Source organism: Sinocyclocheilus grahami, unplaced genomic scaffold, assembly GCF_001515645.1.
Source record: "Sinocyclocheilus grahami isolate Dianchi unplaced genomic scaffold, SAMN03320097.WGS_v1.1 scaffold335.1, whole genome shotgun sequence".
Classification (NCBI taxonomy): Eukaryota; Metazoa; Chordata; class Actinopteri; order Cypriniformes; family Cyprinidae; genus Sinocyclocheilus; species Sinocyclocheilus grahami.
The window spans coordinates 235,846-254,814 of NW_015505514.1; the positions used below are offsets into that span (position 1 = coordinate 235,846).

General features: G+C 37.3%; 1 protein-coding gene across 2 annotated transcripts in view; it reads left to right on the forward strand.

Annotated features, from left to right (window-relative positions):
- Nucleotides 1-616: 616 nt before the first annotated feature.
- Nucleotides 617-18,969, forward strand: part of LOC107602795 (MAP kinase-interacting serine/threonine-protein kinase 1-like) — a 20,271-nt gene continuing 1,918 nt past the window's right edge. The window contains exons 1-11 of one of the 2 annotated variants that reach the window (XM_016295377.1): nt 617-642; nt 4,618-4,693; nt 4,833-4,934; nt 5,159-5,256; nt 13,775-13,854; nt 13,990-14,063; nt 14,152-14,256; nt 14,336-14,391; nt 17,047-17,142; nt 17,216-17,410; nt 17,494-17,658. In XM_016295377.1, the coding sequence (XP_016150863.1) occupies nt 4,835-4,934; nt 5,159-5,256; nt 13,775-13,854; nt 13,990-14,063; nt 14,152-14,256; nt 14,336-14,391; nt 17,047-17,142; nt 17,216-17,410; nt 17,494-17,658 (969 nt within the window). In that variant the 5' untranslated portion in view covers nt 617-642; nt 4,618-4,693; nt 4,833-4,834. Of the gene's footprint in view, nt 643-3,110; nt 3,255-4,617; nt 4,694-4,832; nt 4,935-5,158; nt 5,257-13,774; nt 13,855-13,989; nt 14,064-14,151; nt 14,257-14,335; nt 14,392-17,046; nt 17,143-17,215; nt 17,411-17,493; nt 17,659-18,969 lie in introns of those variants that run through there. The other variant, XM_016295376.1, reaches the window with a different exon arrangement.

Sequence of the window (18,969 nt, forward strand, 5' to 3'; positions counted from 1 at the left end):
TAAGCGATCCAATATATGGAGTTAATAAAGTAGGCAGGTGCAGGTCGCTATATTTTGCCATGTGGCTTATTTCTAAAATACTGTGTTTGGATTTGAGTTTATTATGGGCTTTTCTTTATTTGTCTTTTTTTCTTTCTTTCTTTTCTTTTTTTTGCAAGATTTCTTGCACCGCACATACAAAAAAAGATAACTGTGATATATGTTTAAATATGTTATTAACAACTAGTTGTCCCGTTCGTTTCTGCACACACCGCATAGAATTTTTGTAAATGAAGTTGTCACCATCTGGTTGTCACTCCCAAAAATGACTGAACTGTGTGTGAACAGAACAGGATTAAGCACTAAAAGGTGAATAGACAACCAAATTTAACTGCAGTGTGTATGTTGCCAATGTGTTGCCAATGTTATAATAATAACTGTTATTAGACACAAAATAATCAATTATGATAGTGGCAATTAGCAGAATTTACTTCTCTGTAGCTAATAGGTTTTATGAAAACTAGATGCTGACAGCACAATGCAAATGTGGTGTGTTTGTCATAATAACTTGGTCTTTTCTGTCTTCGCAGAAAGAAATGACAGAGAGGATCTGCCACTGAAAGATGTGGAGAACATTCAGACCAAAAGCACAATGTACTCGAGGTCTGGTCTAAGATCAGGCGAGATCAGAGACTCACAAATGAGCTAAAATGCAATACATCCTTGCTTCAGTATTACTGAAAAACTGTGGGTCCAGTAATTCAGCACATGTCCTTGAGACAGAAATTATGCACAGTAGCTCAAATTCTGCAGCACTGCTATGAAATGATGCATTGATTGCTTAGTATTGCATACATTTTGAGCATTTCACCATGTGACTTCAAAGATACTTAAAAAAAAGTGTTCCAGAGGGAAAGGTCTTGAAATGGCATGTCTACAACTTCTGCTAAGTTTTAGAGGTTACATTCTTGCTCTACCGTGTCTGTGCCAGTGGGGGCTGTTTAAATCAGGGCATGTGCAGTAAGACACTTTTTCCATACATGATGAATAGTACTCAACAGTATTATTCTTATTTCAGACATTTTGTTCTGACAATGTGACAATGTATTTTGTGCATGCACGTTTAAAATACAAACATTTTAAATGTAAAGACTCTTTTTTTTTTAAGAAATTGGATCTGAAAATCCATACCATAAGTTTCTCATAACAATGATACATCAATTTCTAACATTCCTTACTTTTCTTTATAATAGTAACAATAACAACAACAATAATAATGATAATAATAAGGTAGAGTTGGGAAAATGCTCTAAAAAAAAAGATACATTTTTGTTGTCGCTATGGACTACATAACATCAGTTATATATGATATGAGAATAGTAAGGCCTGCAGATAGGGAGTACGTGTTATTTAAGAAAAATATAATTATATTTTCATAATTTATTTTTCAAACCTAGTCTGTGGAGTAAAACACCCCCAGGGGGCCTGGCTCCATTACTGTAGTTACTCTGTTCTGAACATCAAATCCATCAAATTAGTTTTTCCATCTAGTGTATTGTAACTAGGTGGTTGAATAAAAATATTTGGACTTTATATTTAAAAATTACTCAAGTTAGCATCAGGTAGCTAGTTAGCTAGCCAGTTAGCATCAGCTAACAATATTGTTCAAATGGGCTATTATAATTTTGTAATTCATAATTATTGATTATATTATTTTTTAATTTTAAGCTAAAACTTCCTGAACTCTGATTTTGCTGTAAATGTATAAAGCAAATTGCTCTGTCAGACTGGGGGGCTTTTTATCCCACCTGTCCCACTAGGCCTCCTTGTTACAAATTTAATTTTTGTTAAAAAGATTTTTCATACTTGGTTTGTAATTTTATATCATTGTCACTAAAACCATGATAACTATTCTAGACACATTTAACTTTTGTTTCAATGAAAAAAATGACACAGTCCTTAAAGCTGCAGCTTTATGCTGCGTAACTTTTTTGTGTTCAAAATGTACAAAATGCATATAATAAGCGAGTACACCATGAATCCATTTTCCAAACCGTGTTTTTGGCTTGTCCTGAATCACTACGGTACACCTATAATAAGTGTTTATATTCGGACTATTTAGACTGGTTCGGGTAGGTACCGCTGCGGAGTAGCCTGGTACCTGCGTGATTCGCCGTAGACATAAACAGAGAGAAGTAGCTCCGGCTACAGTGTTCTTCCGCTAGACGCACTCAGTTCTGTTTATTAACCGCTAGAGCGCCAAAAGCTACGGAAGCGTTTTCCCCACTCTACACTAATCATATTTATGCATTCTCCAGGCCTTAACTATTTTTATTTTTATTTTTATTTCCAGGTTTCTCAGGATCATGGCAACATTAAAATAATGCCAGACTTAGAAAATAACCTATTTACTAATTACTAACCTAATTACTAAATTAACACACTAAAAAGGAAACGAATTCCACATGGAAAACTCTCACAGCAGAACATTTCAGATTAAACTCCAGGATTAGTATAATGACTAAAACTGAATCTAAAATGAAAACCATTTAAAAAAATCCTTACTTGAAATTTTTACTTGAAGTTTTATTTTAGCTAACATTTCTCATTTTAATTGAATTAAATGTAAAATAACTAAAACTGAAACTGAATGGACATAAAAAGCTACTAAAATGACAAACGCATTTTGTTACAATTTAAAATACATATAAAAACTGATTTAAAAATAAAAAATGAATCCAAAATTCGAAAGAATATTGAATCAAAATGAAATATTAATAATAATATCTCAGTGATGATACCATAACAACACCGACACTCGCTACACCTCACAGCCACACTACCGACTGCGTAACTCTTCTTACAGTGACTCAGCACTACGGACACGGTAGTCAGCTGGAGTCTTGATCGCTTAATTTGAGCGTATTCCTCCTTAGCCCCAGTCTGTGCGTGAGCCGGTAGTTCTCCAGTGCGAAATACGACTATATGAATGATTCGTGGCAGCAGCAACGTCTAGAATATGAATATATTCATTAGCTCATGCTTACGTGACCTCGTCATTTCCCTCGTACGTGCAGTCACGTAGCCTAATTAATATTCATGAGCCCACTCATGATCCTCAAGTACACCGCAGCGTCCAGCAGGAGGAGGGCAGTCGGCGCGTTTGGGGTGGTGTTGTTGTGTTTCTCTGTTGGTTGTCCTCCTGCTGCTCACTGCTGCTGTTCAGCGCGGAGGCAATCACGGCACAGCTAGACTCATTCGGCTGCAATTTCCAGGTTTGAGTCTTTTTTTTTTTTTTTTTTAAACATGCGTAAATTATATATACGTAATTGGCATTTTACGTGAGCTCAAGTAGCTTCTACTAAATTAAGCTCGCTGAGCTTTACGTGTGTGGCTGTACTGGTCGCTCGATTCGCGCCAGTGAGTCGTTAGGTCGCTAAAGTTATTCAGAAATCATTATCTTTTCGGTTAGCTCTATCACAGCTCTGCTGACACGGCTACACTTGTTGCTTTTCCTCGTAACTCAGTTACAGTTCATGGTCTTCTTGTTTTAAAGGGACAGTTCACTCAAAAAAAGAATTCTGTCATTGATTCGTCCAAACAGGGGCTTCGTGGAGCATTAAAGAGGGACTGACCCTCAGTCTCCATTCACTTGTGCAGTGAACGCTTGTGCTTGTCCTCACAGAGAAAAAGAAAGAAAGAAAAAAGCCATACGGGTTTGGAATATATTTGTTAGAATGTGCGGATGAACTGTTCAGTCAGTGTTAACTTGCAGCTACTGTTGCTTTAAATATGTAAATTTTTCCAGCCCGCTGCAATGCTGACCCAATATTCCCGCCTATTACCCAACAACCGTTATTATTTATTAACGAATGGCGATATCTCTTATACTACGATTGATATTATTTTCCGATACGCCACGTAATTTAATCCACCTTCATGTAAAACAGTAATATATCGTGTTGAGTGTGCCGGACTTTCCCCTCAGCATTCAGATGAGAAGCGCTTGACCAGACACGTCTCGACATTCATATCCTGCTCTGAAGAAAACCAGCTGTCACGCTCAGGTGACCAGCTCTGCCCAGTCTAGTGTAGGTATTTCATGCAAGATATGGGGAGAAGTTTTGAAACACGTTAAGTTAGTCATGATAGGCTTGTTTGAGAAATCTGACAAGTGCTCACTTCCTCTTCCTCTTATGAACGTTCATGTTTACAGGACATTGACAGTGAAGTGCTAACTTAAAATATGATCATTTAGTCTTGCACTAATTTTTATGATGGAAATATAATGCTCATTTAGACTTTAAACCTTTATGGAGGAGCATATAAAGCAGACAAGTTCACATCAGTGTTTGTGCATATGAATGTCAATGACCGTCTGGCTCTGGCTCACCCCACTGGAAATGCTCAAATAAACATACTTTGCAATTGCTTTTTGTTTTTATGCTTGATGCTTTACATAATGCAAATAAGCTTCTTCTTTTTTTCAGCAGCCTTGGTTCCGGAAGTATTTTCCCCAATCATTTTCACATAGGGATATTTAAAAAGTCTTTATTATGCCTTGAACCGAAGCAACCAGCTGTTCTGAGACTAACACTAGCATTGTTTTGAGTGTAAATGTTTCTCTCTTTCTCTCAGATAACCAGTTGTGCTCTGGTATCTGGCCAGTTGGAGAGCCGTGGTCTGATCTCTCACGCCCCCAACAGCCCCGCAGGTACAGCTGCTCATGATGAAACGTTTGAAAACACACCCTTCAAATCATGCAATCATTTCAAAGACTGAATTCTCACAGAGTACTTCTGAGAATCTGTGATGTAACATCTGTGGTTTTGTGGTTTTTATTTTGGGATAAGGAATGGAGAGCAGTCAACCTATCACCATCACAGACCTGGTTACACGGCGGAAGAAGAAACGCAGAACTCGGGCCACGGACAGTTTCACTGGCAAATTTAGTGGTACTGAACCATCTAGAAAATTACAAAAACTCTTATTAATCCTCATAATGTGCACCTTCTTGTTCTATGGTTTACCCCGCATTTTCAGTCTGTATAATCTGTGTCGTGCATCATCAGATCTTTCAGAATGTTTGATTGCACATCCTCCCAACATTTCCTGATTGGGTAAGCTGTGAGTCAATTCACATTTCACAAGTGTGTGTGTGTGTGTGTGTGTGTTGCAGATCTGTACAAGCTGACGGACGAGCTGCTGGGTCAGGGAGCTTATGCTAAAGTCCAGGGCTGTGTGAGTTTACAGAACGGCAATGAATATGCTGTGAAGGTGAGATGTGAGTAACAGGGTTTCTGTGGGTATTAAAAAAGTCTTTATAAAGTCTTAATTCTCCCTTCCACAAAATTAAAGCCTTAAAAAGGTAGAAAAGTCTTAATTTCATAAACTCTTGGCATTAAATGTTGCATGCACTGCAAAAAAATGTATATTTTTTGTCTTGGTTTCCAGTACAAATATCCTTAAATCAAGATACATTTGCTTGAGATGCAGAATGAAGATAAGAAGTCTTGATTTCTGAGAAATTGAACAAAATGAAGTGAGTTTGTTTAAAACAAAAACAAATATCTGTCAATGGGGAATGAAAACTTGTTTTCCCTTTGAAATACCGTATTGGCCCGAATATAAGACGACCCCCCCTTTTTCCAGATGTACCTTTTGAAAAAAGGCTTTTTAAAAACCAAATCTTGTTTTTTCTCAGTAAAACACATTTTGTCTTCAATTATTTTCATATTGCATATTTTTCCTATTTTAATTTTTGTTTTGAAAGTATGGTAAAAACTGGTCAAATGTGCCAACAATCACATTTAAAAAATATACACTTTTTGATATACCATAAAAAAAAAAAAAACATGAATTAGGACATTTAGGCTATCCATCTAATCGTAGCCTACCAAAATCTTATTAACAGTAGAAGTTAAATTTTACTGTAGTCTTCAAATCTGGGTACTGTCTTACGTTTTAAAATCACAGGTTTTATGAAAACTAGATGCTGACAGCACAATGCAAATGTGGTGTGTTTGTCATAATAACTTGGTCTTTTCTGTCTTCGCAGAAAGAAATGACAGAGAGGATCTGCCACTGAAAGATGTGGAGAACATTCAGACCAAAAGCACAATGTACTCGAGGTCTGGTCTAAGATCAGGCGAGATCAGAGACTCACAAATGAGCTAAAATGCAATACATCCTTGCTTCAGTATTACTGAAAAACTGTGGGTCCAGTAATTCAGCACATGTCCTTGAGACAGAAATTATGCACAGTAGCTCAAATTCTGCAGCACTGCTATGAAATGATGCATTGATTGCTTAGTATTGCATACATTTTGAGCATTTCACCATGTGACTTCAAAGATACTTAAAAAAAAGTGTTCCAGAGGGAAAGGTCTTGAAATGGCATGTCTACAACTTCTGCTAAGTTTTAGAGGTTACATTCTTGCTCTACCGTGTCTGTGCCAGTGGGGGCTGTTTAAATCAGGGCATGTGCAGTAAGACACTTTTTCCATACATGATGAATAGTACTCAACAGTATTATTCTTATTTCAGACATTTTGTTCTGACAATGTGACAATGTATTTTGTGCATGCACGTTTAAAATACAAACATTTTAAATGTAAAGACTCTTTTTTTTTTAAGAAATTGGATCTGAAAATCCATACCATAAGTTTCTCATAACAATGATACATCAATTTCTAACATTCCTTACTTTTCTTTATAATAGTAACAATAACAACAACAATAATAATAATGATAATAATAAGGTAGAGTTGGGAAAATGCTCTAAAAAAAAAGATACATTTTTGTTGTCGCTATGGACTACATAACATCAGTTATATATGATATGAGAATAGTAAGGCCTGCAGATAGGGAGTACGTGTTATTTAAGAAAAATATAATTATATTTTCATAATTTATTTTTCAAACCTAGTCTGTGGAGTAAAACACCCCCAGGGGGCCTGGCTCCATTACTGTAGTTACTCTGTTCTGAACATCAAATCCATCAAATTAGTTTTTCCATCTAGTGTATTGTAACTAGGTGGTTGAATAAAAATATTTGGACTTTATATTTAAAAATTACTCAAGTTAGCATCAGGTAGCTAGTTAGCTAGCCAGTTAGCATCAGCTAACAATATTGTTCAAATGGGCTATTATAATTTTGTAATTCATAATTATTGATTATATTATTTTTTTAATTTTAAGCTAAAACTTCCTGAACTCTGATTTTGCTGTAAATGTATAAAGCAAATTGCTCTGTCAGACTGGGGGGCTTTTTATCCCACCTGTCCCACTAGGCCTCCTTGTTACAAATTTAATTTTTGTTAAAAAGATTTTTCATACTTGGTTTGTAATTTTATATCATTGTCACTAAAACCATGATAACTATTCTAGACACATTTAACTTTTGTTTCAATGAAAAAAATGACACAGTCCTTAAAGCTGCAGCTTTATGCTGCGTAACTTTTTTGTGTTCAAAATGTACAAAATGTATATAATAAGCGAGTACACCATGAATCCATTTTCCAAACCGTGTTTTTGGCTTGTCCTGAATCACTACGGTACACCTATAATAAGTGTTTATATTCGGACTATTTAGACTGGTTCGGGTAGGTACCGCTGCGGAGTAGCCTGGTACCTGCGTGATTCGCCGTAGACATAAACAGAGAGAAGTAGCTCCGGCTACAGTGTTCTTCCGCTAGACGCACTCAGTTCTGTTTATTAACCGCTAGAGCGCCAAAAGCTACGGAAGCGTTTTCCCCACTCTACACTAATCATATTTATGCATTCTCCAGGCCTTAACTATTTTTATTTTTATTTTTATTTCCAGGTTTCTCAGGATCATGGCAACATTAAAATAATGCCAGACTTAGAAAATAACCTATTTACTAATTACTAACCTAATTACTAAATTAACACACTAAAAAGGAAACGAATTCCACATGGAAAACTCTCACAGCAGAACATTTCAGATTAAACTCCAGGATTAGTATAATGACTAAAACTGAATCTAAAATGAAAACCATTAAAAAAAATCCTTACTTGAAATTTTTACTTGAAGTTTTAATTTAGCTAACATTTCTCATTTTAATTTAATTAAATGTAAAATAACTAAAACTGAAACTGAATGGACATAAAAAGCTACTAAAATGACAAACGCATTTTGTTACAATTTAAAATACATATAAAAACTGATTTAAAAATAAAAAATGAATCCAAAATTCGAAAGAATATTGAATCAAAATGAAATATTAATAATAATATCTCAGTGATGATACCATAACAACACCGACACTCGCTACACCTCACAGCCACACTACCGACTGCGTAACTCTTCTTACAGTGACTCAGCACTACGGACACGGTAGTCAGCTGGAGTCTTGATCGCTTAATTTGAGCGTATTCCTCCTTAGCCCCAGTCTGTGCGTGAGCCGGTAGTTCTCCAGTGCGAAATACGACTATATGAATGATTCGTGGCAGCAGCAACGTCTAGAATATGAATATATTCATTAGCTCATGCTTACGTGACCTCGTCATTTCCCTCGTACGTGCAGTCACGTAGCCTAATTAATATTCATGAGCCCACTCATGATCCTCAAGTACACCGCAGCGTCCAGCAGGAGGAGGGCAGTCGGCGCGTTTGGGGTGGTGTTGTTGTGTTTCTCTGTTGGTTGTCCTCCTGCTGCTCACTGCTGCTGTTCAGCGCGGAGGCAATCACGGCACAGCTAGACTCATTCGGCTGCAATTTCCAGGTTTGAGTCTTTTTTTTTTTTTTTTTTAAACATGCGTAAATTATATATACGTAATTGGCATTTTACGTGAGCTCAAGTAGCTTCTACTAAATTAAGCTCGCTGAGCTTTACGTGTGTGGCTGTACTGGTCGCTCGATTCGCGCCAGTGAGTCGTTAGGTCGCTAAAGTTATTCAGAAATCATTATCTTTTCGGTTAGCTCTATCACAGCTCTGCTGACACGGCTACACTTGTTGCTTTTCCTCGTAACTCAGTTACAGTTCATGGTCTTCTTGTTTTAAAGGGACAGTTCACTCAAAAAAAGAATTCTGTCATTGATTCGTCCAAACAGGGGCTTCGTGGAGCATTAAAGAGGGACTGACCCTCAGTCTCCATTCACTTGTGCAGTGAACGCTTGTGCTTGTCCTCACAGAGAAAAAGAAAGAAAGAAAAAAGCCATACGGGTTTGGAATATATTTGTTAGAATGTGCGGATGAACTGTTCAGTCAGTGTTAACTTGCAGCTACTGTTGCTTTAAATATGTAAATTTTTCCAGCCCGCTGCAATGCTGACCCAATATTCCCGCCTATTACCCAACAACCGTTATTATTTATTAACGAATGGCGATATCTCTTATACTACGATTGATATTATTTTCCGATACGCCACGTAATTTAATCCACCTTCATGTAAAACAGTAATATATCGTGTTGAGTGTGCCGGACTTTCCCCTCAGCATTCAGATGAGAAGCGCTTGACCAGACACGTCTCGACATTCATATCCTGCTCTGAAGAAAACCAGCTGTCACGCTCAGGTGACCAGCTCTGCCCAGTCTAGTGTAGGTATTTCATGCAAGATATTAACCGCTAGAGCGCCAAAAGCTACGGAAGCGTTTTCCCCACTCTACACTAATCATATTTATGCATTCTCCAGGCCTTAACTATTTTTATTTTTATTTTTAGGTTTCTCAGGATCATGGCAACATTAAAATAATGCCAGACTTAGAAAATAACCTATTTACTAATTACTAACCTAATTACTAAATTAACACACTAAAAAGGAAACGAATTCCACATGGAAAACTCTCACAGCAGAACATTTCAGATTAAACTCCAGGATTAGTATAATGACTAAAACTGAATCTAAAATGAAAACCATTAAAAAAAATCCTTACTTGAAATTTTTACTTGAAGTTTTAATTTAGCTAACATTTCTCATTTTAATTTAATTAAATGTAAAATAACTAAAACTGAAACTGAATGGACATAAAAAGCTACTAAAATGACAAACGCATTTTGTTACAATTTAAAATACATATAAAAACTGATTTAAAAATAAAAAATGAATCCAAAATTCGAAAGAATATTGAATCAAAATGAAATATTAATAATAATATCTCAGTGATGATACCATAACAACACCGACACTCGCTACACCTCACAGCCACACTACCGACTGCGTAACTCTTCTTACAGTGACTCAGCACTACGGACACGGTAGTCAGCTGGAGTCTTGATCGCTTAATTTGAGCGTATTCCTCCTTAGCCCCAGTCTGTGCGTGAGCCGGTAGTTCTCCAGTGCGAAATACGACTATATGAATGATTCGTGGCAGCAGCAACGTCTAGAATATGAATATATTCATTAGCTCATGCTTACGTGACCTCGTCATTTCCCTCGTACGTGCAGTCACGTAGCCTAATTAATATTCATGAGCCCACTCATGATCCTCAAGTACACCGCAGCGTCCAGCAGGAGGAGGGCAGTCGGCGCGTTTGGGGTGGTGCTGTTGTGTTTCTCTGTTGGTTGTCCTCCTGCTGCTCACTGCTGCTGTTCAGCGCGGAGGCAATCACGGCACAGCTAGACTCATTCGGCTGCAATTTCCAGGTTTGAGTCTTTTTTTTTTTTTTTTTTAAACATGCGTAAATTATATATACGTAATTGGCATTTTACGTGAGCTCAAGTAGCTTCTACTAAATTAAGCTCGCTGAGCTTTACGTGTGTGGCTGTACTGGTCGCTCGATTCGCGCCAGTGAGTCGTTAGGTCGCTAAAGTTATTCAGAAATCATTATCTTTTCGGTTAGCTCTATCACAGCTCTGCTGACACGGCTACACTTGTTGCTTTTCCTCGTAACTCAGTTACAGTTCATGGTCTTCTTGTTTTAAAGGGACAGTTCACTCAAAAAAAGAATTCTGTCATTGATTCGTCCAAACAGGGGCTTCGTGGAGCATTAAAGAGGGACTGACCCTCAGTCTCCATTCACTTGTGCAGTGAACGCTTGTGCTTGTCCTCACAGAGAAAAAGAAAGAAAGAAAAAAGCCATACGGGTTTGGAATATATTTGTTAGAATGTGCGGATGAACTGTTCAGTCAGTGTTAACTTGCAGCTACTGTTGCTTTAAATATGTAAATTTTTCCAGCCCGCTGCAATGCTGACCCAATATTCCCGCCTATTACCCAACAACCGTTATTATTTATTAACGAATGGCGATATCTCTTATACTACGATTGATATTATTTTCCGATACGCCACGTAATTTAATCCACCTTCATGTAAAACAGTAATATATCGTGTTGAGTGTGCCGGACTTTCCCCTCAGCATTCAGATGAGAAGCGCTTGACCAGACACGTCTCGACATTCATATCCTGCTCTGAAGAAAACCAGCTGTCACGCTCAGGTGACCAGCTCTGCCCAGTCTAGTGTAGGTATTTCATGCAAGATATGGGGAGAAGTTTTGAAACACGTTAAGTTAGTCATGATAGGCTTGTTTGAGAAATCTGACAAGTGCTCACTTCCTCTTCCTCTTATGAACGTTCATGTTTACAGGACATTGACAGTGAAGTGCTAACTTAAAATATGATCATTTAGTCTTGCACTAATTTTTATGATGGAAATATAATGCTCATTTAGACTTTAAACCTTTATGGAGGAGCATATAAAGCAGACAAGTTCACATCAGTGTTTGTGCATATGAATGTCAATGACCGTCTGGCTCTGGCTCACCCCACTGGAAATGCTCAAATAAACATACTTTGCAATTGCTTTTTGTTTTTATGCTTGATGCTTTACATAATGCAAATAAGCTTCTTCTTTTTTTCAGCAGCCTTGGTTCCGGAAGTATTTTCCCCAATCATTTTCACATAGGGATATTTAAAAAGTCTTTATTATGCCTTGAACCGAAGCAACCAGCTGTTCTGAGACTAACACTAGCATTGTTTTGAGTGTAAATGTTTCTCTCTTTCTCTCAGATAACCAGTTGTGCTCTGGTATCTGGCCAGTTGGAGAGCCGTGGTCTGATCTCTCACGCCCCCAACAGCCCCGCAGGTACAGCTGCTCATGATGAAACGTTTGAAAACACACCCTTCAAATCATGCAATCATTTCAAAGACTGAATTCTCACAGAGTACTTCTGAGAATCTGTGATGTAACATCTGTGGTTTTGTGGTTTTTATTTTGGGATAAGGAATGGAGAGCAGTCAACCTATCACCATCACAGACCTGGTTACACGGCGGAAGAAGAAACGCAGAACTCGGGCCACGGACAGTTTCACTGGCAAATTTAGTGGTACTGAACCATCTAGAAAATTACAAAAACTCTTATTAATCCTCATAATGTGCACCTTCTTGTTCTATGGTTTACCCCGCATTTTCAGTCTGTATAATCTGTGTCGTGCATCATCAGATCTTTCAGAATGTTTGATTGCACATCCTCCCAACATTTCCTGATTGGGTAAGCTGTGAGTCAATTCACATTTCACAAGTGTGTGTGTGTGTGTGTGTGTGTTGCAGATCTGTACAAGCTGACGGACGAGCTGCTGGGTCAGGGAGCTTATGCTAAAGTCCAGGGCTGTGTGGGTTTACAGAACGGCAATGAATATGCTGTGAAGGTGAGATGTGAGTAACAGGGTTTCTGTGGGTATTAAAAAAGTCTTTATAAAGTCTTAATTCTCCCTTCCACAAAATTAAAGCCTTAAAAAGGTAGAAAAGTCTTAATTTCATAAACTCTTGGCATTAAATGTTGCATGCACTGCAAAAAAATGTATATTTTTTGTCTTGGTTTCCAGTACAAATATCCTTAAATCAAGATACATTTGCTTGAGATGCAGAATGAAGATAAGAAGTCTTGATTTCTGAGAAATTGAACAAAATGAAGTGAGTTTGTTTAAAACAAAAACAAATATCTGTCAATGGGGAATGAAAACTTGTTTTCCCTTTGAAATACCGTATTGGCCCGAATATAAGACGACCCCCCCTTTTTCCAGATGTACCCTGAGCCCATTGCCAGATTTTTTAATTTTTTTTTTTAATCGTGAACTCACTTAATTTTGATAAATGTCACAGAAAACATGACTCCTTATATTTGCTTGTCAAGTAAATGTTTATTTATTTGAACAATTTTAGAGATTTGCTCTGGAAAACAAGACAAATACTGATTAAGAGCATCTTCTCTTTCTTAAATTTTTTTTGCTGTGTGATCAGAGGGTCCAATAAAAGCTATTTTCTAGGGCTGTCAGTCAATTAAATTTTTAATCTTAATTAATTACATGATCCAGTAGACATTACAAAAAGTAGCTTTAGAAAGAGATATTTTATAGATTCAACATAAAGTGTATTACACATAAATGTTTAGGCTACAATGACCCTAACATAAAAGAAGATTATTTGAGAAACAGCTCAGTATTTTTTGTTCATACAATGAAAGATGTTGGTAACCAAAACAGCTTTGTTAACTATAGTCCAACAGTCTTCAAAATATGGTCCACAAAAGAAAGTATACTGTATGTCATGCAGGTTTTTAATTTTTCCGCAAATTATCCCTTTAATGTTTTTTTTTTTTTAGTATGGAAATATGATTATTTTATCTTATATTATTTTACTATTATTAATGAAATGATACTCTAAATAAAAAAACTAAAACGGCCAGCAGGTTGTAATTGATGTCTTTATGATTAAGTCATCAGAGATCGGTTGGAAGTTGTATTTTCAAACTTTGAAGGGTTTCACATTGTTTTGCTTTGTCAAACAAACATAATAAATGACTTTGTGTGTAACGTGGGGCTACATTTCTCAGATAATCGAGAAGAACGCTGGTCACAGTCGCAGTAGAGTTTTCAGAGAGGTGGAGACGCTTTACCAGTGTCAAGGAAATAAGTATGATCTTATTCCACAATAGTCATCATACTTAATTATATACTTTATATATAATTATACTCAATCACACAAATTACTGTAATTGATTGTAGTTCGTATTATACATAACTGCACACATTATGTGTTTCTCTACAGGAACATTCTGGAGCTCATTCAGTTTTTTGAAGATGAATGCTGTTTTTATCTGGTATTTGAGAAGTTGCGTGGAGGTACTGTACAGTTGTATAGAGGTAAAATACAGTTGCATTTTCATTCTTGGGTATTTATTTTCTAAATAGGTTTCTCTTTCCCTCTCAGGTTCCATTTTAACACACATCCAGCATCGAAAATACTTTGATGAGAGAGAGGCTAGTCATGTGGTCAGGGATATAGCACATGCACTGGACTTTTTGCACAACAAAGGTAAGTACTGTACACTGGTCCACTGACCATGACTCGGCGCGAGTGTGTTTACATAGACTTGTCTCACTATTTCCAACAGGAATCGCTCACCGGGACCTTAAGCCTGAAAATATCCTGTGTGAATATACTGATAAGGTAACACATGCATTTTGACTTTGGTATTAGTTTGTGTAGTTTGTCTGGTTACAGAAGGATTAAGGTTGGGAGAATCAAGAAAGACTAGTCAGCAAGGACAAAAAATGCATTATTTTACATCAAACATTAATATACATTACTAATAAAAAGTTTGGGATTGGTAAGATTTGTTTTAATGTTCATCAAGGCTGCATTTATTTGATCAGAAATTATTTAAAATAACTATTTTCTATTCTACTATGTAGGGCTGCCCCCTAATAGTCGACTAGGTGACCGTTAGTCGACGAGAAGAGGCTTAGTCGATCAATTTTATTAGTCGTGAAGAAAATAATCCACAGGAAATGGCAAAGTCACGTAGTCTGTGATGGACAGATCATTATCAGCTGGTCTATGTGGTAGTACATCGGACTTCCAAACGTTCGTTTCGTTCGTCGACCTCAAATGTGGCTTATCATCTGAGACATGTAGTAGTAGTAGTAGTAGCAGCAACATTACATGGCTGCCTGTTTTAACGTTAACCTAGAAAAATGTGTGCTATTCAAGTGTTTGTGCAGAGTGTGGAAGCTGAATAGCAGCGCACTCACTGCATGACAGTTAACTTGGAGTCACCGGTGCGATCATTTGCATTTAACTTAAAATTAGAGATCGACCGATATATCGATTTACCGATATTTGTCCCGATATTTAAGCCTTTTACCATTATCGATTTTGTAATATCGGATTCACGGATAAACGCCAGCCATCTTGTGGGTGTTTTGAGAATTGCGCACAGGGTCGCCATTGCAGCATGGCGTCTGAGGGGAGACGAGACAACAACAACAGCGTGCATAGGTAAACCATATGTACTTGCTTTGCTGTAATTAGTAAACTTCATAACAGCCATTAATGCACATAATAGATGTGTTACATAAATGCCTGAAATGTAGCTAGTTTATGCAGCTTGTCTCTAAGAAATAAAGACGAACTCACTGAGTCACGTAAGAAAATCCGTCAAGTCCTGTCCCAATAAAGACGTAACTTTGCCTGAGTTAAATAATATACAGCCATGAATGAGCGCATGTTGGAAATAAAAGCGCTGAATTTAATTCTCTCTCTGTTGTCTATGCTCATCATTAGTCTTGTGAAGGCGTCTGCATTTTGCTGTTCACTCACCGGGTTGATGCTCAAGAAATGCTCCAGCACGGCCACAGTATGTAACTTTTAACAAGATTCACTTGTTTAAAACACCCTAAATTGTATTAACATTTACTATATAACCATTATTTCGCTAATACACATCTAAATAAATACAACTCTATGGAAATTAATTATTTATTATCTCCGCAGTAAATAAATATTGGTTCTGCATATCGGTTATCGGGCACATAAACATGCAAATAATTGGTATCGGTTATTAAAAAAAAAATCAATATCGGTCGATCACTACTTAAAATAATTTAAGTAGTGTCATTTATTAGTAATTTTTGCTCATACAGAGTAATACATCTTTCAAATTTGTAAAAGGTTTACATTTATTTGTGTGCACTCACAATATCAGCAAAACGTTGTGCTTTTGTAAAATAATGAAAGCAAATGGTGCGCTTTGTGCCATCTTGGTCAGATTGAACTTGAAATTGAAAAATTAACTGAAAGTCTGTGCTTGCCACACAGACATGAAAGATATATCTAAGCAAAATGTCTACTTTTAAATGAACCAAATTCAAATGGAAAACAAATATTTTCAGATTATGTAATCCGTATGAAACATGCACGTCCACTGTGGAGAAGACGAGTCAGTGTCAGCGACTTTATCAGTGCAGCCAAAACTACAGAAAACTAGTTTATCAATGAATTATTATAATGTTAAGGCAGTCTTCTTGCTGTTTTTTCCCCCTGACGCATTCATAATCATTACTTCTGCCGGTGTGCTGTGGCAAGTGTTATGTGTGTGCTTGAGTGCTGATATGCTATAGGCAATTAAAGGCTCATTATTATGAATGATATGGTTTATTAATATTAAAGTGCGATAAGTCGACTAATTGCTAAAAATGAACGACGACTAGTCAACTAGAAAAATCTTTAGTCAAGGGCAGCCCTACTACTATGTTTTAAAATGTAATTGTTGTAACTCTTGTTATTCTATAATGTTATTCGTTGATGTCAAAGCTGAATGTTCATTACTCCAGTCTTCAGTTGTCACATGATCCTTCAGAAATCATTCTGATATGCTCAGTTTGATGCTCAAAAAACATCTCTGATTATTATCAATGTTGAAAACTACAGAGCTCCATACATGACATGCAGGAAGGAATGTATAGTAATAGAATTAAGAACTCGTTCCCACAACTAATTCATGACCATGATGTACTAATGATGTACTAAACTCCCCGAGATTAGAGAAGCAGTCGACAGGAAAATGACGGGAACGCAAAAAAGATTGGGGTTGTACTGCTGTGAATTTTAACCACTGATTTTTTCCAGCCTCATCTTATGGAAGTGAAAATAAAACGAATTTACTTTCACAGCATAGGACACAGCAACTTCTCGACACAAACAAACTACAGTGTTTGAATAAAAGTATTCATTTCTAACTGAACCCAACCTTTTGAACAGTAGTGTTTGTATGTTTAAGATCTAGCCAGTCTTAATTGTAAGGAGTATTTTGCATTTATTTAGGTTTCTCCTGTGAAGATCTGTGATTTTGACCTCGGGAGTGGAGTGAAGCTGAACAGTGCCTGTACCCCAATAACTACCCCTGAGCTCACCACACCGGTAATCACATTCTCACATAGAACTGTAAATGTGTTAGAGCAGCATGTTTTGAGGGATGTGTTTTGTCCTCTAGTGTGGCTCAGCTGAGTACATGGCTCCTGAGGTGGTCGAGGTCTTTACGGATGAGGCTTCGTTCTATGATAAGCGCTGTGACCTCTGGAGCCTTGGAGTAATTCTCTACATCCTGCTCAGCGGGAGTCCTCCCTTCACTGGCCACTGCGGCACCAACTGTGGCTGGGAAAGAGGAGAGACATGTCGTGCCTGCCAGGTAAGGCACACGCTAAATCAAAAATGTAGAGAATTCATGTCATCCACATAGACAACTTAAAAGTGTTGTCCACTCCTGTTCAGAACAACCTGTTTGAGAGGATTCAGGAGGGGAAATATGAATTTGGGGATGGAGTCTGGGCTCAGATCTCAACCGATGCCAAAGATCTGATCTCGCGGCTGCTGGTGCGAGATGCCACTCTACGGCTGAGTGCTGCACAGGTCCTGAAGCATCCCTGGGTGCAAGGGGTGAGACGTTAGCTCTATTTTTCTTAAAGCCTTTTTGATTCCATCTTTTTACTTGTTACTTGTTTACTTGCATTTTAATTATTTCAATAGGAGCAGTTAAAGGCACAATATGTAATCTTTTTTTATTAAAATATCCAAAAACCACTAGAACAGTGTTATACAGGGTTCGTACAGTCATTAAAAACCTGGAAAAGTCATGGAATTTTAAAACACCAATTTCCAGGCCTGGAAGCTTTCAATAGGAGCAGTTAAAGGCACAATATGTAATATTTTTTTATTAAAATATCCAAAAACCACTAGAACAGTGTTATACAGGGTTCGTACAGTCATTAAAAACCTGGAAAAGTCATGGAATTTTAAAACACCAATTTCCAGGCCTGGAAGTTTTGGAAAAATAAATAAAAACAGAAAGTTTTGGAAAAGTCATTGAAATCTATTTCACAAAACTCTGTATAATAGAATTGTTTAATCAGGTCCTGAATTTCGGTGCGGGATTTCGCATAGGCTATATCGCATAGTTTTGCTCATTCCTGCAGCTTTTGACTTTAAAAAGATGGATATTCACACATTTATTCAATAGCCTATAGCATGTAGGTTTGATGAGTAAATAATCAAACCTACAGACGGAGTCCAGTCCACACAGACCGATCAAATCAGTCATTTGAAAACAGCGTGTGTGATTCAGCTGTACGCGTCTTTTCTCTTCGACTTTTTTTCTTCAAACGGCTTCACATCGGCGCATCTTGTCTGCGCTACAAGAGCCGCTGCACGCTGCGATACAAGACTTTCACTCGCGTTTCGGGACAGTTGACAGAATAGTCACTTGCCTAATTGGGTCATTGTTGCATCGTCAGAAAATTGTATTATTTATTTGCAAGTCTTTTTAAGCCATACGGTCCTCGCGCGCTCCAGAGGCGGTGCGCAGTCACATCCAAAGTGCGATCGTGCATATATGAGTATTGAGTTTGCTACCAAATAAGCTCAGCAGAACCCTGCACGGGCCTCAAACATATGCCCTAGTCCGCCCCTTATCCAACAGATTATCAGAATTACTGGCCGAGTCCGACTGGACCCCGTGTCTTTTTTCTCTTTCTCTCTTCCCCAATTACACAGCTGCTGTTGTAGCCATTAAAATAGTTCAGTTTAGTTTTTAATGGCAAAAGTGGTTATATATAATTTTGTTTCTTTATTACGTTAATTTAGACATATATGTTTGGAAAATGTTTTTGTTTGTTAAATTCAAGTTGTTTTTTTTTTTGTTTTTTTTAAGTAACGACCAAGCGACCAGTGGCAGACAGTGAGTTAATCATA